The sequence below is a fragment of the Nerophis ophidion genome, linkage group LG03, assembly GCF_033978795.1.
Source record: "Nerophis ophidion isolate RoL-2023_Sa linkage group LG03, RoL_Noph_v1.0, whole genome shotgun sequence".
NCBI classification, from domain to species: domain Eukaryota; kingdom Metazoa; phylum Chordata; class Actinopteri; order Syngnathiformes; family Syngnathidae; genus Nerophis; species Nerophis ophidion.
Window position 1 is genome coordinate 10,408,482 of NC_084613.1, and position 23,323 is coordinate 10,431,804.

General features: G+C 41.2%; 1 protein-coding gene across 3 annotated transcripts; it reads left to right on the forward strand.

The window, feature by feature from the left end:
• The first annotated feature begins 740 nt into the window (after positions 1-740).
• On the forward strand, positions 741-23,055 carry LOC133549101 (kelch domain-containing protein 10-like). Of its 3 annotated transcripts, none has more exons than XM_061894234.1 (10): positions 741-1,001; positions 10,866-10,958; positions 11,030-11,251; positions 14,500-14,654; positions 14,720-14,868; positions 14,953-15,037; positions 18,319-18,385; positions 18,458-18,505; positions 18,575-18,766; positions 20,461-23,055. In XM_061894234.1, exons 1-10 carry the CDS (start codon positions 881-883, stop codon positions 20,961-20,963), a joined length of 1,635 nt encoding a protein of 544 aa, XP_061750218.1. In that variant the 5' UTR covers positions 741-880; the 3' UTR covers positions 20,964-23,055. The 3 variants fall into 3 exon arrangements, with proteins under 3 accessions (XP_061750218.1, XP_061750219.1, XP_061750221.1); XM_061894235.1 differs by having other exon boundaries at positions 18,575-18,714; positions 20,518-20,879; XM_061894237.1 differs by having other exon boundaries at positions 18,575-18,714; positions 20,461-20,600.
• Positions 23,056-23,323: the final 268 nt, after the last annotated feature.

Genomic DNA, 23,323 nt, shown 5'->3' on the forward strand with positions numbered 1-23,323 from the left:
CAGGACGATTGATCCGTGTTAAAGAAAGAATGAATGGGGCCATGTATCGTGAGATTTTGAGCCAAAACCTCCTTCCATCAGTGAGAGCTTTGAATGGTTGACCAAATATTTATTTTCCACCATAATTTACAAATAAATTCTTTAAAATTCCTGGATTTTTTTTCACATTCTGTCTCTCACAGTCGAAGTGTACCTATGATGAAAATTACAGACCTCTGTCATCATTTTAAGTGGGAGAACTTGCACAATCGCTGGCTGACTTAATATTTTTTTTGCCCCACAGTATATATTTTTTTTGTATTCTATTTTTGTTATTTTGAACTTACAACCCCCTGGCGCTGTTTTCATAATGTTTTATATTGTTGTTTGACTTACTGTTTGTAATTGTTGACATTTATAAATAAACATTTATTAAAAAAAAAAATAGGTAGATTGGCAACACTAAATTGGCCATAGTGTGTGAATGTTGTCTGTCTATCTGTGTTGGCCCTGCGATGAGTTGGCGACTTGTCCAGGGTGTACGCTGCCTTCCGCCTGATTGTAGCTGAGATAGGTGCCAGCGCCCCCTGCGACCCCAAAAGGGAATAAACAGTAGAAAATGGATGGAAGAAAAAAAATAGCAGCCCTTTTTTAAACAACACACAATCCCGTGTCGCTCTTGAACGCGAGGCCAAGCGACTCGCGTTGTGATTGGTCGGATTCGGTCACGTGACATGGGCGCACCAATCCCAGCCCGTGTATTTACGGCGGCGGCGACAACAGACGCTGGAGGCGTGGAGGAGTCAGCTGTTATTTGTTGTTTTTAAAGAAATATATGTTTTTTATTTCCTCCCTTCCCGCCAGCCTCGACGTGTAATTCAACTGAGGTTTAGGGGGGGAAATGGAAGTGAGGCTTCGCCGCGCTGCGTCGCTCAAAATGTCTCCGTTGGTACGCGACGAAAGCTCCAGTCAGCTGAATAAGTTTGAGAAACTATCATGGTGGCCCTCCGGCCGCGATGCAGGTCTGTAAAGGAAATAATAGCTCGCACATTTCCTACACTATTGTCTTTTTTTTTTAAATTACCCATTAATAATACTTCTATATGCTGTAATGTGTATTAATATGTTTGTTGGGCGCCAAACCTGCAACAACAACATCACGCAGGCCGGAGCTAGCTAATGTTGCTAAGAAAGCTAACAGCATTGCTATTATTCTACTTCCTGTACACAATACTTCCACTTCATTACATCCGGGCCAACCTGTTTTGTTACAGTTTATATTGTTATTTTTTTAAAATCACAATTTAACATCGTAGGGCTTGATATATCGATGGTACAGCTGGGCGGATCGATACAGACGTCGACACCTATAGCAGGGGTCACCAACCTTTTTGAAACCAAGAGCTACTTCTTGGGTACTGATTCATGCAAAGGGCTACCAGTTTGATACACACTTAAAGGCCTACTGAAACCCACTACTACTCAATGATGGAATAATAACATTGCAACACATGCCATCCATCCATTTTCTACCGCTTATTCCCTTTCGGGGTTGCGGGGGGCGCTGGCACCTATCTCAGCTACAATCGGGCGGAAGGCGGGGTACACCCTGGACAAGTCGCCACCTCATCGCATGGCCAACACAGATAGACAACATTCACACTCACATTCACACACTAGGGCCAATTTAGTGTTGCCAATCAACCTATCCCCAGGTGCATGTCTTTGGAACAACACATGCCAATACGGCCTTTTTAGTTTACTAAATTGCAATTTTAAATTTCCCGGGAGTTTCTTCTTGAAAACGTTGTAACGTCACGGGCTGTTAGGAAATATGAGCGCTGCACACACACACAGCTAAAAGTCGTCTGCTTTAACGGCATAATTACACAGTATTTTGGAGATCTGTGTTGCTGAATCTTTTGCAATTTGTTCAATTAATATTGAAAAAGTTAAAGTAGAAAGATGGAGTTGGGACGGTGTGGCATAGTGGGAGAGTGGCCGTATGCAACCCGAGCGTCTCTGGTTCAATTCCCACCTAGTACAAACCTCGTCATGTCCGTTGTGTCCTGAGCAAGACACTTCACCCTTGCTCCTGATGGGTGCTGGTTAGCGCCTTGCATGGCAGCTCCCTCCATCAGTGTGTGAATGGGTAAATGTGGAAGTAGTGTCAAAGCGCTTTGAGTACCTTGAAGGTAGAAAAGCGCTATACAAGTACAACCCATTTATCATTTAAGATTTAGCCTTTAGCCACACAAACACACGGTGATTCATTGTTTAAAATTCACGGAGGTGAAACTTTACTATGGATCAGAGCGAACATGGAATGTCAACCAGCAGGTTTCGGTGAGAAAGTTGTGGTAAAAAGTCGCTGAGCTTGTGCCCTCAACTTTGCTAAGACACTGCGTCAACACACCCGTGGACACACACTTCTCCGACTATCAGGTACTGTTAAACTCACTAAAACACTAGCAACACAATAGAAATATAAGGGGATTTCCCAGAATTATCCTAGTAAATGTGTCTAAAAACATCTGAATTCGTCCCAATGCCATCGCGTTTTAACTTTTTTTTTTCTAGTCCGTCGCTGTCAATATCCTCAAACACGATTCTTTCGTCCTCGCTGAAATTAATGGGGCAATTGTCGTTTTCTCGGTCCGAATAGCTGTTTTTGTTGGAGGCTCCCATTAAAATCAATTTGATATATGTGAGGAGCCATCAACAGCGGTACAGCTCGGTTGGTAGAGCGGCGTGCCAGCAACTTGAGGGTTGCAGGTTCGATTCCTGCTTCTGCCGTCCTTGGGCAAGACACTTTACCCACCTGCTCCCAGTGCCACCCACACTGGTTTAAATGTAAAAATTAGATATTGGGTTTCACTATGTAAAGTGCTTTGAGTCACTTTGAGAAAAAGCGCTATATAAATATACTTCACTTCACTTGTGACGTCATCGTCTGCTACTTCCGGTAGAGGCAGGGCTTTTCTCCAGTTGCCAACTTTATCCTGGATGTTCTCTACTAAATCCTTTCAGCAAAAATATGGCAATATCGCGAAATGATCAAGTATGACACATACAATGGACCTGCTATCCCCGTTTAAATAAGAAAATCTCATTTCAGTAGCCCTTTAAATAAATTGCCAGAAATAGCCAATTTGCTCAATTTACTTTTAATAAATAAATCTATATACCGTATTTCCTTTAATTGCCGCCAGGGCGCTAATTAATTTAAAACTTTTCCTCACTCCTGCGCTTTCCATAGGAATGCGGTAAAGGTAAGAATGCGCTAATTATTTTACATCCTCTTCTCACTCCGACACTTACCAAAGGTATGCAGTAAAAATTTGAGTGTGATGTAAGCTTGGACCTTAAAAGCCTACTGAAATGAGATTTTCTTATTTAAATGGGGATAGCGGGTCCATTCCATGTGTCATACTTGATCATTTCGCAATATTGCCATATTTTTGCTGAAAGGATTTAGTAGAGAACATCCGCAACAAAGTTCGCAACTGGAGAAAAGCCCTGACTCTACCGGAAGTCGCAGACGATGACGTCACATGTTGAAGGCTCCTCACATCTTCACATTGTTTTTAATGAGAGCCTCCAACAAAAACAGCTATTCGGACCGAGAAAACGACAATTTCCCCATTAATTTGAGCGAGGATGAAAGAGTCGTGTTTGAGGATATTGATAGCGACGGACTAGATAAAAAAAAAATGCGATTGCATTGGGACGGACTCATATGTTTTTGGATACATTTACTAGGATAACTCTGGGAAATCCCTTATCTTTCTATTGTGTTGCTAGTGTTTTAATGAGTTTAACAGTACCTGATAGTCGGATGTGTGTGTCCACGGCCGGGTGTCGACGCCAGTGTCTCAGGGAAGTCGACGGCAGCTTTGTGGGCAGCACAAGCTCAGCTGATCTCCGGTAAGAGGCGACTTTTTACCACAATTTTCTCACCGAAACCTGCTGGTTGACATTCGGTCGGGATCCATGATCGCTGTGATCCACAGTAAAGTTTCACCTCCTTGAATTTTAAACAAGGAATCACCGTGTGTTTGTGTGGCTAAAGGCAAAAGCTTCCCGACTCCATGTTTTTGCTTTGACTTCTCCAATATTAATTGAACAAATTGCAAAAGATTCAGCCACACATATCTCCAAAATACTGTGTAATTATGCCGTTAAAGCATTCGACTTTTAGCTGTGTGTGTGTGTGCAGCGCTCATACTTCCTAACAATCCGTGACGTCAAGCGTACACGTCATCATTATGCGACGTTTTCAAGAAAAAACTCCCGGGAAATTTAAAATTGCAATTTAGTAAACTAAAAAGGCCGTATTGGCATGTGTTGCAATGTTAATATTTCATCATTTATATATAAACTATCAGACTGCGTGGTGGGTAGTAGTGGGTTTCAGTAGGCCTTGAAGAGTTGGAATTGGGGGTTAAATCACCATAAATGTTTCCCGGGCGTGGCACCGCTGCTGCCCACTGCTCCCCTCACCTCCCAGGGGGTGATCAAGGGTGGTGGGGCAAATGCAGAGAATAATTTCACCACACCTAGTATGTGTGTGACAATCATTGGTACTTTAACTTTATCAAAGGTATGCAGTACAAATTTGAGTGTGATGTAAGCTTGGACCTCAAATCCTACTGAAATAGCTCTTAATCTTCTTCCCTTTATGCAATTTCAAATTACCGGTATTGAAATCAGCCTTCTCCATTTTGAAAATGATGACAAGGGAAGTGTCACTCATGATGTCACGAGTTTGACCAGGCGGTAATACTAAGCATGCGCTGATTATTTTGGGAAGCGAGGTTGATCCAGCAGTAATTCAAGGCAGGCGCTTACTATATGCTCTGTGGCAATTCCAGGAAATACGGTTTATAAAAAAAATGGGTATTTCTGTCTGTCATTCCGTCGTACATTTTTTTTCCTTTTACGGAAGGTATTTTGTAGAGAATAAATGCTGAAAAAAACACTTAATTGAATTCTTTAAAAGAGGAGAAAACACGAAAAAAAAGAATATTAAATTTTTAAACATAGTTTATCTTCAATTTCAACTCTTTAAAATTCAAAATTCAACCAAAAAAAATTAAGAGAAAAACTAGCTAATTCGAATCATTTAGAAAAAAATTAAAAAAGAATTCATGGAACATTATTAGTAATTTTTCCTGATTGAGATTCTTTTTAGAATTTTGATGACATGTTTTAAATAGGTTAAAATCCAATCTGCACTTTGTTAGAATATATAACAAATTGGACCAAGCTATATTTCTAACAAAGACAAATAATTTCTTCTAGATTTTCCATTACAAACATTTTAAAAGAAATTCAAAAGACTTTGAAATAAGATTTAAATTTGATTCAAAGATTTTCTAGATTTTAATCATAATAAATTTGAAGAAATTTTTCACAAACATTCTTTGTCGAAAAAACAGAAGCTAAAATGAAGAATTAAATTAAAATGTATTTATTATTCTTTACAATAAAAAAAAATGTACTTGAACATTGATTTAAATTGTCAGGAAAGAAAAGGAAGGAATTTAAAAGGTAAAAAGTTATGTGTTTAAAAATCCTAAAATCATTTTTAAGGTTGTATTTTTTCTCAAAAATTGTCTTTCTGAAAGTTATAAGAAGCAAAGTAAAAAAATAAATGAATGTATTTAAACAAGTGAAGACCAAGTCTTTCAAATATTTCCTTGGATTTTCAAATTCTATTTGAGTTTTGTCTCTCTTAAAATTAAAAATGTCGAGTAAAGTGAGACCAGCTTGCTAGTAAATAAATAAAATATAAAAAATAGAGGCAGCTCACTGGTAATTGCTGCTATTTGAGCTATTTTTAGAACAGGCCAGCGGGCGACTCATCTGGTCCTTACGGGCGACCTCGTGCCCGCGGGCACCGCGTTAGTGACCCCTGTCCTAGAGCATGATGTCTCAATGGTACAGCTGGGCGGATCGATACAGATGTCGATACCTATATACTATTGGTATCGTATCGACACGAGTAGTAAGTAAGTCAGAAAGAACGTACATTTTATTTTTAAAGCGCTTTTCACCGTCTCAAAACCTCATCAGGAGCCCCGACAAAACCCGAAAATGTACCAGTAGTGCTGGGCGATATGGAAATAAAATGTATATCACGATTTGGATCATTTTATATCAAGATAACGATATACCACGTTATAGCTATGGTACGCTTTTAGTTCTATGAACAATTTAACAACATACATGACCACTTACCTTTTTCCTCACTTTATTTGCAAGTGAAATAAACAAATATATTTGGTATAGGCAACAACAATAGCAACAAAAGCTGGGCGGATCCATCCAAATATCGATACCTGTTAGTATTGGTATCGTATCGGCACTAGTAGTAAGTAAGTACATTTTATTTTTTACAAAGTTCTTATTACCGTCTCAAAACCTCATCAGGAGCCCCGACAAAACCCAAAAGTGTATTTTTCGACAACTTTTACTTGCCAAAATGTCATAAGTAGTGCTGGGCGATATGGAAAAAATGTATATCACGATATGGATCATTTTATATCACGATAATGATATACCACGTTATAGCTCTGGTACGCTTTCAGTTCTGTGACCAATTTAACAAAATACATGACCACTTACCTTTTTCCTCACTTTATTTGCAAGTGAAATAAACAAATATATTTGGTATAGCCAACAACAATAGCAATAAAAGCTGGGTGGATCGATCCAGATATCGAGACCTGTGTAGTATTGGTATCTATGGGCACTAGTAGTAAGTAAGTACATTTTATTTCTTACAAAGTTCTTTTTACCATCTCAAAACCCGAAAATGTGTATTTTTTGACAACTTTTTCTTGCCAAAATGTTGTACCAATAGTGCTGGGCGATATGGAAAAAAAAAGTATATCACGATATGGATCATAATATATCATGATAACGATATACCACGTTATAGCTATGGTACGCTTTCAGTTCTGTGACCAATTTACCAACATACATGACCACTTACCTTTTTTCCCACTTTATTTGCAAGTGAAATAAACAAATATATTCGGTATAGCCAACAACAAAAGCAACGAAAGCTAGGCGGATCGATCCAGATATCGATACCTGTGTAGTATTGGTATTGTATGGGCACTAGTAGTAAGTAAGTACATTTTGTTTTATTATCAATAAGTGCTTTTCACCGTCTCAAAACCTCATCAGGTGCCCCGACAAAACCCGAAAATGGCAGAAAATGTGTATTTTTCGAAACCTTTTTCTTGCTAAAATGTCATAAGTAGTGCTGGGCGATATGGAAAAAAAATGTGTATCACGATATGGATCATTTTATATCACGATAACGATATGCCCCGTTATAGCTATGGTACGCTTTCAGTTCTGTGAACAATTTACCAATATACATGACCACTTACCTTTTTCCTCACTTTATTTGCAAGTGAAATAAACAAATATATTTGGTATAGCCAACAACAATAGCAACAAAAGCTGGGCGGATCGATCCAGATATCGATACCTGTGTAGTATTGGTATCGTATGGGCACTTGTAGTAAGAAAGTACATTTTATTTTATTATTAATAAGTGCTTTTCACCGTCTCAAAACCTCATCAGGTGCCCCGACAAAACCCGAAAATCGCAGAAAATGTGTATTTTTTCGAAACCTTTTTCTTGCTAAAATGTCATAAGTAGTGCTGGGCGATATGGAAAAAAAATGTATATCACGATATGGATCATTTTATATCACGATAACGATATGCCATGTTATAGCTATGGTACGCTTTCAGTTCTGTGAACAATTTACCAACATACATGACCACTTACCTTTTTTCCCCACTTTATTTGCAAGTGAAATAAACAAATATATTCGGTATAGGCAACAACAAAAGCAACGAAAGCTAGGCGGATCGATCCAGATATCGATACCTGTGTAGTATTGGTATTGTATGGGCACTAGTAGTAAGTAAGTACATTTTGTTTTATTATCAATAAGTGCTTTTCACCGTCTCAAAACCTCATCAGGTGCCCCGACAAAACCCGAAAATGGCAGAAAATGTGTATTTTTCGAAACCTTTTTCTTGCTAAAATGTCATAAGTAGTGCTGGGCGATATGGAAAAAAAATGTGTATCACGATATGGATCATTTTATATCACGATGACGATATGCCCCGTTATAGCTATGGTACGCTTTCAGTTCTGTGAACAATTTACCAACATACATGACCACTTACCTTTTTCCTCACTTTATTTGCAAGTGAAATAAACAAATATATTTGGTATAGCCAACAACAATAGCAACAAAAGCTGGGCGGATCGATCCGGATATCGATACCTGTGTAGTATTAGTATCGTATCGGCACTACTCGAAAGTAAGTTAGAAAGTCCATTTTATTTCCAAAGCGCTTTTAACGGTCTCAAAACCTCAAGAGCCCCGACAAAACCCAAAAATTGCAGAAAATTTATATTTTTTTAAAACTTTTTCCTCATATTTTGCCTTAGCCTTGAATGAAGACTTGATACATAAAATCACAGCAGTATGATGATTCTATGTGTCCACATTAAAACATTCTTCTTCATACTGCATTAATATATGCTACTTTTAAACTTTCATGTAGAGAGGGAAAAAACTGCGACTTATAGTCCGAAAAATACGGTACGTTCCATATACCGCCCAGTCCTACCTGCACACACGAGGACTTAAATTATGACCATTGTATGATCCTGTAACTCCTTGGTATCGGATCGATACCCAAATTTGTGGTATCATCCAAAACTAAGAGAAGAATAAGTGATTATGACATTTTAACAGAAGTGTTGAAAAACATGTTGGAACAGAAAATAAGCAGATATTAACAGTTAATTAATAAATCAATTTTTTACAGTTTGTCCCTCATAATGTAGACAAAATAGTAGAATGATAAATGACACAATATGTTTGTCGGCAGACTAATTAGGAGTTAGTTTACTTACTACTAAAAGACAAGTTGTCTAGTACAGGGGTCGGCGAGCCACATGCGGCTCTTTAGCGCCCCCCTTGTGGCTCTCAGGAGTTTTTTCAAAAATATATGAGAAATGGGAAATGATGAGGGGAAAAAATATATTTTTTGTTTTAATTTGGTTTCTGTAGGAGGACAAACATGACACAAACCTCCCTAATTGCTATAAAGCACACTGTTTTTATTAAACATGCTTCACTGATTCGAGTATTTAGCCAGCGCTGTTTTGTCCTACTAATTTTGGCGGTCCTTGAACTCACCCTAGTTTGTTTACATGTATAACTTTCTCCGACTTTCTAAGACAGGGGTGTCAAACTCAAATTTTAAACCGAACAAAGCCGCAGGCCAAGGTTGAACAAATGAACCTTTTAATAGGGACCCAAACAAGTTTTGCATTGAATATTGAACGAGCAAGGCTTGTATAACTTTATAGTGACATGCAAAATCGATTTTCAAATAATAATAATAATTATAACAATTTAAAAATATCAATGGTATATTAAATCAAATTTAAATAAAAAAAATTTAATGCCTCTTTCCTATTTGCAGCTTTCTGATGTAAATAACATTAACTTGGCGGGGTTTCGTGGTAGTGGGGGGTGTATATTGTAGTATCCCGGAAGAGTTAGTGCTGCAAGGGATTCTGGTTATTTGTCCTGTTGTGTTTATGTTGTGTTACGGTGCGGATGTTCTCCATAAATGTGGTTGTCATTCTTGTTTGGTGTGGGTTCACATGGTGGCGCATATTTGTAACAGTGTTAAAGTTGTTAATACGGCCACCCTCAGTGTGACCTGCATGGCGGTTGACTAAGTATGCCTTGCATTCACTTGTTTGAGTGTAAAGTCCGCATATAGTATGTAACTGGGCCGCACAATGTTAGTATGGAGAAAAAGCGGACAAGACGACATCTTGTAGAGGACGTTGAACGCAGTGCCTTTAAGGCACGTCCCCAATTATGATGATTGGGTGGAAATCGAGAGAAATTCGGGAGAATGGTTGCCCCGGGTGATTTTCGGGAGTGTCCCAGGAAAATCGGGAGGGTTGGTAAGTATGAGTATTAGCGGTGAATGCGGTGTTATAATACCGGCGGGCCAGCTCTAATGTTAATTTGATATTGCCTCAAGGGCCACGTTAAATTACACGGTGGGCCAAATTTGGCCCGCGGGCCAGAGTTTGACACCCATGTTCTAAGACATGATTTATGCTACTTATTTTTCTGTTTCATTTTGTCCACCAAACTTATAACATTGTGCAAAAATACACAAAGGTAAGTTTTCTTTATGTTATTGACTTATGTGGTGTGTGCTAATCAGATATATTTGGTCACTGCATGACTGCAAGCTAATCGATGCTAACATGCTATTTAGGCTAGCTGTATGTACATATTGCATCATTATGCCTAATTTGTAGCTATATTTTAACTCATTTAGTTTCCTTTAAGTCCTCATAATTAAATTTATATCTCATGACACACTTATCTGTATGTAATATGGCTTTTGATTTTTTGCGGCTCCAGACATCTTTGTTTTTGGTCCAATATTGCTCTTTCAACCTTTTGGGTTGCCGACCGCTGGTCTAGTATGTTCAGTTTTTTATTTAAGGACTGAATTACAATAATAAACATTTGTTTAATGTACCCTAAGATTTTTTTGTTCAAATAAAGGCAATATTGACATTTTTTGTGGTCCCATTTTAATTATAAAAGTACCGAAAAGTGTCAAAATACACTAATCCGGTCTATTATTGTGATTTTAATCATGACCAATAAAATGAACAAAGCATTCACTGATCTTGCCAAATGTGTGTACTGTATCAATACCCACATTTGGAGTATCGCTCTCCTTTTTTTTTGAAGAGCGTGGACTATATTATCCTCCCTAACGTTGTGTCCATCCTGCAGGTTTCAAAAAGCGAGGACGCTGGCTCCAGGCCCGCCGCATCTTTTCCCAGGCCTCGCCCAACTTGCGTATTCCTAACAGGTTCCTGAGAGAAGGCGAGTGTTTTTTTGTGATGTTTTTTTAACGCGGGGAAAAGAGAGGGTAAAGATTGTTGTCCCTCCCGCAGGACCCTGCGTGCCCTCCGCTCGCAGCGGACACCGCTGTGTGGCGGACAGCACCAACCTCTACGTGTTTGGCGGCTACAACCCGGACTTCCAGGAGGCGGGCGGGGCGGACAATGACGACTACCCACTCTTCAGGGAGCTGTGGAGGTTTCACCTGGCCACAGCGACCTGGCACCGGGTTCAGACGGAGGGTTACATTCCGACCGAGCTCGCTTCCATGTCGGGTAAGTTAGGCTTTCTACGTTTCCCATCGACTCCTTTTGTTAGTGCGGCGCGCCACATATCATCATTATTAGGGACCCATGTCCCTTTGGGACAGAGGACCCTATTGAATTGCTAGCGTTTTATTATCATTGGGGACCGACGTCCCTTTGGGACAGAGGACCCTATTGTATTTCTAAGGTTTTATTATTATTATACCGCCGCCTCTTTGAGCTGTAATTTGACCCCCTTAACATGTTTAAACTCACCAAATTCGACACAAACATCAGGACTGGCGAACATTGCGATTTAATCAAAAAAACAAACCCCAAAACTCAAATTTGCGCTCTAGCGCCCCCTAGGAAGAAAACAGACAAAACCGTCACTAACTTCCAGTAGGATTGTCGTAGAAACATGAAACAAAAACCTCTATGTAGGTCTCAGTTAGACCTATATTTCATACAGTGATACCCCCCAGCTAAAATCAACAGGAAGTTTGCAATTCCCCCTTCAAAACTAAAGTTTTGTGAAAACACTCACTTTTGCCTCATTGAGCTGTAATTTGACCCCCTTAACATGCTTCAAAACTCACCAAATTGGACACACACATCAGGACTGGCAAACATTGCGATTTAATAAAAATAAAAAAAACTGAAAATTTGCACTCTAGCGCCCCCTAGGAAGAAAACACAGACAAAACTGCCTCTAACTCCCAGTAGGAATGTCGTAGACACATGAAACAAAAACCTCTATGTAGGTCTCACTTAGACCTATAATTCATACACCGACAACCTCTGGCTAAAATCAACAGGAAGTTTGCAATTCCCCATTCAAAACAAAAGTTTTGTGAAAACACTCACTTTTGCCTCTTTGAGCTGTAATTTGACCCCCTTAACATGCTTCAAAACTCACCTAACAGGACACACACATCAGGACTGGCAAAAATTGCCATCTAATCAAAAAAACATAACCCCAAAACTCAAAGTTTGCGCTCTAGCGCCCCCTAGGAAGAAAACAGACAAAACTGCCTCTAACTCCCAGTAAGAATGTCGTACACACATGAAACAAAAACCTCTATGTAGGTCTCACTTAGACCTATATTTCATACAACGACAATCCCCCGACCAAAATCAACAGGAAGTTTGCAATTCCCCCTTCAAAACAAAAGTTGTGTAAAAACAGTCCCTTTTTTTTTAAACATTATCTCCTCTGAGTGCGTTTGTTGTGTCGGCTTCAAATAAGCACAGGAGAGGGATTGAACCCTTCTGATTAAAAGTTGATGAAATAGTTTTAGTTACTGCTCCGGTTTTATATGTATTATTTGTATTGCACATGTTTAATCTCTTTCAGGTTCATGGTAAGTAATTTTTTGTATGCACATGTTTTAAATACTTGGTCCCATCCATCGCTGCTTGCAGCTTTAATTATTCTTTATTAGGGACCGATGTCTCTTTGGGACAGAGGACCCTATTGTATTTATAAGTTATTATTTTTATTATTATTATTATACCGCCGCCTCTTTGAGCTTTAATTTTACCCCCTTAACATGCTTCAAAACTCACCAAATTTGACACACGCATCAGGACTGGCGAAAACTGCGATCTAATCAAAAAACCAAACCCCAAAACTCAAATGTGCGCTCTAGCGCCCCCTAGGAAGAAAACACAGACAAAACTGTCACTAACTTCCAGTAGGAGTGTCGTAGAAACATGAAACAAAAACCTCTATGTGGGTCTCAGTTAGACCTATATTTCATACACTGACACACCCCAGCTAAAATCAACAGGAAGTGTGCAATTCCCCCTTTAGTACAAACGTTGGGTAACATTTTTTGCTTTTTTTCAAACATTATCTCCTCTGAGCACATTTGTCGTGTCTGCTTCAAACCACCACAGGAGAGTGATTGACCCCTTCTGATTAAAAGTTGATGAAACAGTTTTATTTACTGCTGGATTTTATGAGCCCGCAAAGAACTGCTGAACTACTGCTGTCACAAGATGGCGGCTTCCTGCTCAGACAAAACTGCCTATAACTCCCTGTAGGACTGTCATACACACATGAAACAAAAACCTCAATATAGGTCTCACTGAGACCTATATTTCATACACTGACCACCCCCAGCTAAAATCAACGGGAAGTTTGCTATTCCCCCTTCAATACAAAAGCTGCACTCCATTCACCATGCATTAGAGCAGTGGTTCTTAAACTTTTTTTGTCATCCCCCACTTTGGACAAGGAGGGAGTTTTCAAGCCCCACCTGCCCCCATCGCCACAACAGAACGCTAATGCCAAGCTTAACATTTTCAAATTGATTGAACATCAAGTAACATTCAAGTCAGGGTTTCCCACACATTCATTTATTTGTGGCGGCTCGCCACGAAAGAATTACGGCCGCCACAAATAAAAAATGTTTTTTTCGGCTTTTGACTCGCTTGACCGCTCATAAAAGCAATGGAACTCTGTCTGTGAATGGAGCTTGTAGTTACATATTATAGAAATATGTAAATATGATATAAATATGTACATAACGTGTTGTAATTATATTCCAACTCCGCGTTCTTCTTGGTCATTGCCGCCGCAAGAATAGAATAATACTTTTTTTTTTTTAAGTGAAATTCCCTCCCGTTCCTCGCGCCCCACCTGTCATGTCTCTATTCCCCACAGGTGGGGCCCGCCCCACACTTTGAGAAACGCTGCATTAGTCTCAAAATGGCGTCACCAAGGCGTCCTTATAAAATGCCCAAGCCACTTTACAAAAGGTATTACTATGAGACCGGTGTATAAAACATGTGTATACAACTTTTTCTCTGTGTAATAATGCAGCTTTAATTCTAATTGATCTTTTTTGTAACACAGTTAACGAATGTAGTGCACATTTGTAGTTATTTCCTCATATTTCTGCACAATAACTCAGATATGGTAACACTAGCGAGCAGTAGAGAATATAAAATGATTTTTGGCCCAGGACCTGTTTTCCTTTATTCATTATTGAAATTTAATGTGGAAATGCACCCACTTGCAGGAATTGTAGTCTTGATTTTCTTCTTATTTTTATGTCAGTTTTCCTCTTTTTTTTTCCCCCTCAAAGGGGACGACGACGTCATCTAGATTCCTCATGCCGCCCTCGTCACAAATCTATTGCAATCTCGTGGTTCCACTCCACACCACTCGTACAAACGACTTTATCCTGACTTCTGCTCTTCTAACACCGACTAAAAGAGTGCATGCAGCAGCTGTGGTCACTAACGCTGACGACCCCTTTTCCTCGCAGCCGTCTTCCACGGCAACAACCTGCTGGTGTTTGGCGGCACCGGGATTCCCTTTGGCGAAAACAACGGCAACGACGTGCACGTTTGCAACGTCCAGTACAAAGAATGGAAGCTGCTCCCCTGCCGAGGGACCAAGCCCAACAAGATCTACGGCCAGGTAGCTCCTCCGCGCTCCTCGGACCGGCCGGACCGCCACAATCCACCTCTCTCGTCCCGTTGCAGGCCATGGCGATTATAAATGGCTACCTGTACGTCTTCGGGGGGACCACGGGCTACCTTTACAGCACCGACCTGCACAGGCTGGACCTCACCACAAAAGAATGGACCCACCTCAAGCCCAACAACGCACCCACGCATCTCCCTGAGGAGCGGTCAGGCTGAAGAAAAGTTTGAATTCCTTTTTTTTTGGAAAGAGAATACGAGACATATTCAACCGAGCGTGTCGTCAATCTCAGGTACAGACACGAGCTGGCACATGACGGAACGAGGATATACATTTTAGGAGGCGGGACCTCCTGGTCGTCATATCGCTTGGACAAGGTAGGAAGACTGGTGGTGATGTAATGCTCTGAGTGCCCCGTGCATTCAGTCAATGGGACCGCTTAGGTGGCGGTATGCATCGTAACACTAGGGCTGCAAAGGGGTGGAAAGTGTCCGGCAAATTTCGGGAAACTTTCCGGAAATTTACCATGGGAAGTTAAGCTTGGAAAGTTTGGAAATATTGACAATTTTTGGGGGGATTACCGTATTTCCTTGAATTCGCACCGGGGCGCTAATTAATTTAAAACCTCCTCTCACTCCTGCGCTTACCAAAGACATGTGGTAAAAGTAAGCATGCGCTAATTATTTTAGAACATCTTCTAACTCAGGCACTTACCAAAGGTATGCAGTAAAAATTTGAGTGTGATGTAAGCTTGGACCTTAAATCCTACTGAATAGCTCTTAATCTTCCTCCCTTTATGCGATTTCAAATTACCGGTATTGAAATCAGCCTCCTCCATTTTGAAAATGATGACAGGGGAAGTGTCACTCATGACGTCACGAGTTTGACCAGGCGGTAATACTAAGCATGCGCTAATTATTTTGGAAAGCAAGTTTGACCCGGCAGTAATTCAAGGCAGGCGCATACTATATGCCCTGCGGCAATTCAAGGAAATACGGTATTCTAAGTTGGACACCGTCCGTGGGAATTTATGGGGAACAGGGGTGGAATGTTTCCGGCAAATTTCGGTAAACTTTCCGGAAATTTACCACAGGAAGTTAAGCTCGAGAAGTTTGGAAATATTAACCATTTTTTGATTATTCAAAGTTGGACACCGTCCATGGGAATTAATGGGAATAGGAGTGGAAAGTTTCCGGAAATTTATCACAGGAAGTTTGGAAATATTGATCATTTTTTGATTGTTCAAAGTTGGACACCAACCATGGGAATATATGGGAATTAATGGGGAAGAGGGGAGGAAAGTTTCCGGCAAATTTCGGGAAACTTTCCGGAAATTTACCACGGGAAGTTAAGCTCCAGAAGCTTGGAAATATTGACCATTTTTTTTGGATTATTCAAAGTTTGACACCGTCCATCTGAATTTATGGGAATTAATTGGAAACACGGGTGGAAAGTTTCCGGCAAATTTTGGGAAACTTTCCGGAAATTTACCACGTGAAGTTAAGCTTGGGAAGTTTGGAAATATTAACCATTTTTGATAATTCAAAGTTGGACACCGTCCATGGGGAATTAATGGGGAACAGAGGTGGAAAGTTTCTGGCAAATTTCGGTAAACTTTCCGGAAATTTACCACGGGAAGTTAAGCTTGGAAAGTTTGGAAATATCGACAATTTTTTTTAATTATTCAAAGTTGGACACCGTCCACGGGAATTAATGGGGAATAGGGTTACAAAGCGGTGGAAAGTTTCCAAAAATTTACCATGGGAAGTTAAGCTCCGGAAGTTTGGAAATATTGACTTTTTTTTTTATTATTCAAAGTTCGACATCGTCCATTGGAATCAATGGGAGTATATGAGAATTGATGGGGAATAGGGTTGCAAAGGGGTGGAAAGTGTCCGGTAAACTTTCCGGAAATTTACCACGGGAAGTTTGAAATATTAACTTTTTTTTTTCTTCCCATTATTCAAAGTTGGACACTGTCCATTGGAATGAATGGGAATAGGGTTACAAAGGGGTGGAAAGTTTCCAGAAACTTTCCGGAATTTTACCACGGGAAGTTAAGCTAGTTTGGAAATATTGACCGTTTTTTGATTATTCAAAGTTGGACACCGTCCATGGGAATTAATGGAAATGCAGCAGAGATAGTCTCCAGCGACCCCGAAAGGGACAAACTGTGGAAAATAGACATGGGAATTAATGGGAACTAGGGTTTCAAAGGGGTGGAAACTTTCCGGTAAATTTCCGCAAACTTTCCGGAAATTTACCATGGAAAGTTAAGCTAGGGAAGATTGGAAATATTGACATTTTTTTACTGTTCAAAATATATGGAAATTAATGGGGAATAAAGTTGCAAAAGGGAGGAAAGTTTCCATAAATTTACCACAGGAAGTGAAGCCCGGGAAGTTTGGAAATCTTGACCATTTTTTGATTATTCAAAGTTGGACACCAACCATGGGAATTAAAACGGATATATGGGAATTAATTGGGAAAAGGGGTGGAAAGTTTCCGGTAAATTTCCGGAAATTTACAACGGGAAGTTAAGCTCGGGAAGTTTGGAAATATTGACCATTTTTTGATTACTCAAAGTTGGACACCGACCATGGGAATTATTGGGGATTAACACACACTTGGTCTGCCAGAGAATATAAAGACGTAGCAAAAGTGATCAGCGCAGCTACATATAGCAAGTATTCAGACCTCTCTTAGTTCTAGGTGCGTAACGTTAGATTTATTTTGTGTCTGGAATAGGGTTGTACGGTAAACCGGTACCGTTATAGTACCAGCGGTACTAATGAATCAAAAATTAACCTATACATAGTACCGTTTTCAACAACACCCGGGATTTGAACTTTGCTCCTAATGCCGACAGGGCAACTCCAGGCCTATAAACACAACACTACACCCTAGACAGTGGTGCATATACACACACCTAGCCTTCACCACCGCTTGACTCCCTTAGGGGTGATGGACGGCTGGGCAGCGCTTGGATAGCAGCAACCCGCGTCCGTAGAAGCCACTCCCTCACCTCTCAGTGGCCTAGTTAGAGTGTCTGCCCTGAGATCGGTAGGTTGTGAGTTCAAATCCCGGCCGAGTCATACCAAAGACTATAAAAATGGGACCCATTGACTCCCTGCTTGGCACTCAGCATCAAGGGTTGGAATTGGGGGTTAAATCACCATAAATGATTCCCGGGCGCGGCACCGCTGCTGCCCACTGCTCCCCTCACTTCCCAGGGGGTGATCAAGGGGATGGGTCAAATGCAGATGACAAATTTCACCACACCTAGTGTGTGTGTGTGTGTGTGTGTGTGCAACAATCATTGGTACTTTAACTTTAACTCTGTTGCAAGTCTTGTGGCTTCTTTGTAACTTGTTTGTGTGTGTTCTGGCTATTGAGGTTTTTTTCCCCCCCTGATCTCCTTGCCGGGAGTACCACCTTAGTGGGACTGTGCTGAAAACCTACTTTCCATTCCTTCTACGTCTTGTACACGAGAATACTTGACAATGAAGTTGACTCTACTTATGTGTAAATGTTGTAAACAGACCCTTTTTAAGCGTGAGTAAATCCTATTTGTATGTAAACGGCACACACGGCAGCTTTACAGATGCCACGTGTGCCGTGAATGAGTTCCTTCTTTGATGGACGTGGTCTTCCCCAGATTCACGCCTATAACTTGGAGACAAACTACTGGGAGGAAATCGTCACCAAACCCCACGAGAAAATAGGTGTGTGCCGCACGACTTGCTGACCGTTGGGAGTGATGCTCATCGCCGCTGTTTTTTGTCATCACGTGACAGGATATCCTGCCGCCCGCCGCTGCCACAGCTGCGTGCAGGTCCGAGACGGTGAGCGCGCCGCAACACGCCGCCTGGTACCTTTCGGAACCGTCACCATGTCCCTTTTCTGCCTCCCAGAGGTGTTTATATGCGGCGGCTACGACGGTCAGCTGATCATGCCGGACTTGTGGAAGCTCAAACTCGGCCTTTTCCAGTGGACCAAGCTGCCCGCCGTCATGCCGGAGCCCTCCTACTTCCACTGCGCCGCCGTGACGCCGGTCAGTACATACCCAACCCCGAAACTGGCGGAGTTGTCACGTTGTGTAAATGGTGAATAAAAACAGACAAATCCTTTTCAACTTATATTCAATTGAATAGACCGCAAAGACAAGATACTTAACGTTCCATTTTTTTTTGCAAATAATCATGAACTTAGAATTTAATAACAGCGACACATTGCAAAAAAGTTTTTACCAGTGTGTTACATGGCCTTTCCTTTTAACAACACTCTGTAAAGGTTTGGGAACTGAGGAGACACATTTTTGAAGTGGAATTCTTTCCCATTCTTGCTTGATGTACAGCTTAAGTTGTTCAACAGTCTCCCTTCTCATATTTTAGAGTCTGGACTACAGGCAGGCCAGTCTAGTTGTTTACTACTTCTACGTGGCTTGGCATCGTCTTGCTGAAATAAGCAGGGGCGTCCATGATAACGTCGCTTGGATGGCAGCATATGTTGCTCCAATCCCTGCATGTACCTTTCAGCCTTAATGGTGCCTTCACAGATGTGTAAGTTACCCATGCCTTGGGCACTAATACACCCCCATACCATCACAGATGCTGGCTTTTACACTTTGCGCCTAGAACAATCCGGGTGGTTCTTTTCCTCTTTGTTCCAGAGGACACGACATCCAGAGTTTCCAGAACCAATTAGAAATGTGGACTCGTCAGACGACCGAACACTTTTCCACTTTGCATCAGTCCATCTTAGATGAGCTCGGGCCTAACGAAGCTGGTGGCGTTTCCGGGTGTTGTTGATAAATGGCTTTGGCTTTGCATAGTAGCGTTTTAACTTGCACTTACAGATGTAGCGACCAACTGTAGTTACTTACAGTGCCATCCATCCATTTCCTACTGCTTATTCCCTTTTGGGATAACGGGGGGCGCTGGCGCCTATCTCAGCTACAATCGGGCGGAAGACGGGGTACACCCTGGACAAGTCGCCACCTCATCGCAGGGCCAACACAGATAGACAGACAACATTCACACTCACATTCACACACTAGGGCCAATTTAGTGTTGCCAATCAACCTATCCCCAGGTGCATGTCTTTGGAAGTGGGAGGAAGCCCACGCATTCACGGGGAGAACATGCAAACTCCACACAGAAAGATCCTGAGCCTGGATTTGAACCCAGGACTGCAGGACCTTCGTATTGTGAGGCAGACGCACTAACCCCTCTGCCACCGTGAAGCCCAGCTACTGACAGTGGTTTTCTGCAATGTTCCTGAGCCCATGTGGTGATATCCTTTACACGCCGACGTCGCTTTTTGATGCAGCATCGCCTGAGGGATCAAAGGTCCGTAATATCATGAATTACATGCAGTGATTTCTCCAGATTCTCTGAACCTTTTGATGATATCACAGAGCGTAGATGGTGAAATTGCTAAATTCCTTGCAACAGCTGGTTGAGAAATGTTGTTCTTAAACAATTTGCTCAGGCATTTGTTGACAAAGCTGTGAACGACTGAGCATTTCATGGAACCCACGTGTTCCCAATTAGCCCGTTCACCTGTGGGATGTTCCAAATAAGCGTTTGATGAGCATTCCTCAATTTTCTCAGTCTTTTTTGCCAGTTCTGCCAGCTTTTTGGAAACATTTCAAATGAGCTAATCTTTGCAAAAAAATAGCTAAGTTTACCAGTGTGAACGTTAAATATCTTGTCTTTGCAGTCTATTCTATTGAATATAAGTTGAAAAGGATTTGCTAATCATTGTATTCTGTTTTTTATTTACCATTTATTTACAGAAGGTGACAACTTCACTGGCTTTTGTAAGATTGTGTCACTAAGTTGTCGCGTCCTAGGCGGGCTGCATGTACGTCCACGGGGGCGTGGTCAACATGTCGGGCAACCGAAGGACGGGCTCGCTGTACAAAGTGTGGCTGGTGGTGCCCAGCCTGCTGGAGCTGGCCTGGGAGAGACTACTGAAGTGGCGGCCGCACGTGGCGCAGCTCTCCACGCCGCAGCTGCTGGCCATGGGACTGCCGCGCGCCTTTATCGAGCGACTGAAGTAGGCGTGGACACGGGATTGCGGTTCTGGAGCTCGCCTTCAAGGATTTGCAGTCTTAAATTTTTTATTTTTATTTTTTTTTTTACATTTTGTAAATGTGTTTTAGACATCCGTGTTGTGCGTCACCCTGACAACTCATTTTTTAAGTCTAAAAAAGAGAAACCAATTGGGCGTGACCGTACACCATATTGTCCAATTCAAATTTTATGGCCTCAAAAAAAAAACAGACTTAATATTTAACCGTCTCACATAAAAACCAGAGGTTAGTGACTTAAAGGCCTACTGAAATGAGATTTTCTTATTTAAACGGAGATGTGTCATACTTGATAATTCCGCGATATTGCCGTATTTTTGCTGAAAGGATTTAGTAGAGAACATCGACGATAAAGTTTGCAACTTTTGTTCGCTAATAAAAAAGCCTTGCCTTTACCGGAAGTAGCAGACGATGTGCGCGTGACGTCACGGGTTGTAGGGCTACTCATATCCTCACATTGTTTACAATCATGGCCACCAGCAGCAAGAGCGATTCAGACCGAGAAAGCGACGATTTCCCCATTAATTTAAGCGAGGATGAAAGATTTGTGGATGAGGAAATTTAGAGTGAAGGACTAGAGAAATAAAAAAAACTAGACTGCAGAGCGATTCAGATGTTATTAGACAAATTTACTAGGATAATTCTGGAAAATCCCTTATCTTATTGTTGTACTAGTGTTTTAGTGAGATTATATAGTCGTACCTGAAAGTCTGATGGCTGTGGTGACTGCCAGTGTCTCTGAGAGAGGCCAAGATCACAGCTGCCTTTTTGACAGCTCCCTTATCCCAAATCTGCTTATTGTGTTACTAGTGTTTTAGTGAGATTATATAGTCGTACCTGTACAACCTGAAAGTCGAAGGGGTGTGGCCACGGGTATGGGAAGCCACGTTTTTCGACGAGGCGAAGGCGGCCGGTGGGGCCGGGCTGAGATTTTATTTATTTTTTTCCCTTCACGGTGGAAGCATCCGACGGCCGGTAGGAGGCAAGAGAGTCACAGCTGCCTCTTTGACAGGCGCAGGAGTAACGACGCAAGCTCTACGTAAGAGTCGACTTGTTACCACCATTTTCTCACTGAAACCTGCCGGTTGACATGTGGTAGGGAACCATGTTCGCTTGACCGCTCTGTTCCATAGTAAAGCTTCACCGTCATCTTTCGGGAATGTAAACAAGGAAACACCGGCTGTGTTTGTGTTGCTAAAGGCGGCCGCAATACACCGCTTCCCACCTACAGCTTTCTTCTTTGACGTCTCCATTACTCATTGAACAAATCGCAAAAGATTCAGCAACACAGAAGTCCAGAATAATGTGGAATTATGCGATGAAAAGAGACGGCTTATAGCTGTGAACGGTGCTGGAACAAAATGTCCTCTACAATGCGTGACATTCCGCGCACGCGTCATCATAACGCAACGTTTTAGCATGATACTTCCGTGCGAAATTTAAAATTGCAATTCAGTAAACTAAAAAGGCCGTATTGGCATGTGTTGCAATGTTAATATTTCATCATTGATATATAAACTATCAGACTGTGTGGTCGGTAGTAGTGGGTTTCAGTAGGCCTTTAAAATTTAACCGTCTTACATAAAAAGCTGAGGTTATTGACTTAGTGCAAAAAAAAAAAAAAAGCCATTTTAATTTGTTGGTGTTTTGCGTGACTTTTCCAGTGCCTCCTCTTCACACTACTTTTTTTTTTTTTTTTTTTGAATATTTATTTATCCGGTGCCTTTTTGACCGATGTAAATCCACACCAATGATGTGCTGGATGCCTGCAGGAGGAAGCGCTCACAGGTTTCCTTGAGACAAACTTATTTTAATCACTGTGCTGCTGTTTTTACCTTCAGTTGTCACTTTGGAGTACCCCCCCCCCCCCCCCCCCCCCCACCACTCCGGCCTGATGTCAAAACCTGTACACATTTTTAATATTTATATTTTTTTAAACGCACACGGCTTCTTGTGCGAGCGAAGAGACTATTTCTGTGCAGACGAAGAGGTTTGAAAGGAGGGCTCCTGCATGTCCGCATGTTGCTGTTCTGTAACGTCGACGTCTCCATCAAAGGCACCTTTGATGATCATCCACATTTTTGTAATTCCCATCTGTGCAATAAAACTAAGACTTAAAAAAATAAGTTGTATTTTTGCACACAGATGCTTTGTTTGTTCCTCTTATTTTGACACATTTCAGGTACAATTGCAGGGCTGGAATTTTGAACTTTTTAAGGTCAAGGCAAGTGTTTCCTTAAAGGGGAACATTATCACAATTTCAAAAGGGTTAAAAACAATAAAAATCAGTTCCCAGTGGCTTGTTGTATTTTTTGAATTTTTTTTCAAAATTTTACCGGTCCCCGAATATCGCTAAAAAAAGCTTTAAAGTGCTTGATTTTCGCTATTTGCGATGCGACTATCCATTTCCCTGTGATGTCATACAGTGCTGCCAATACAAACAACATGGCGGTTACCACAGCAAGATATAGCGACGTTAGCTCGGATTCAGACTCGGATTTCAGCGACTTAAGCGATTCAACAGATTACACATGTATTGAAACGGATGGTTGGAGTATGGAAGTAT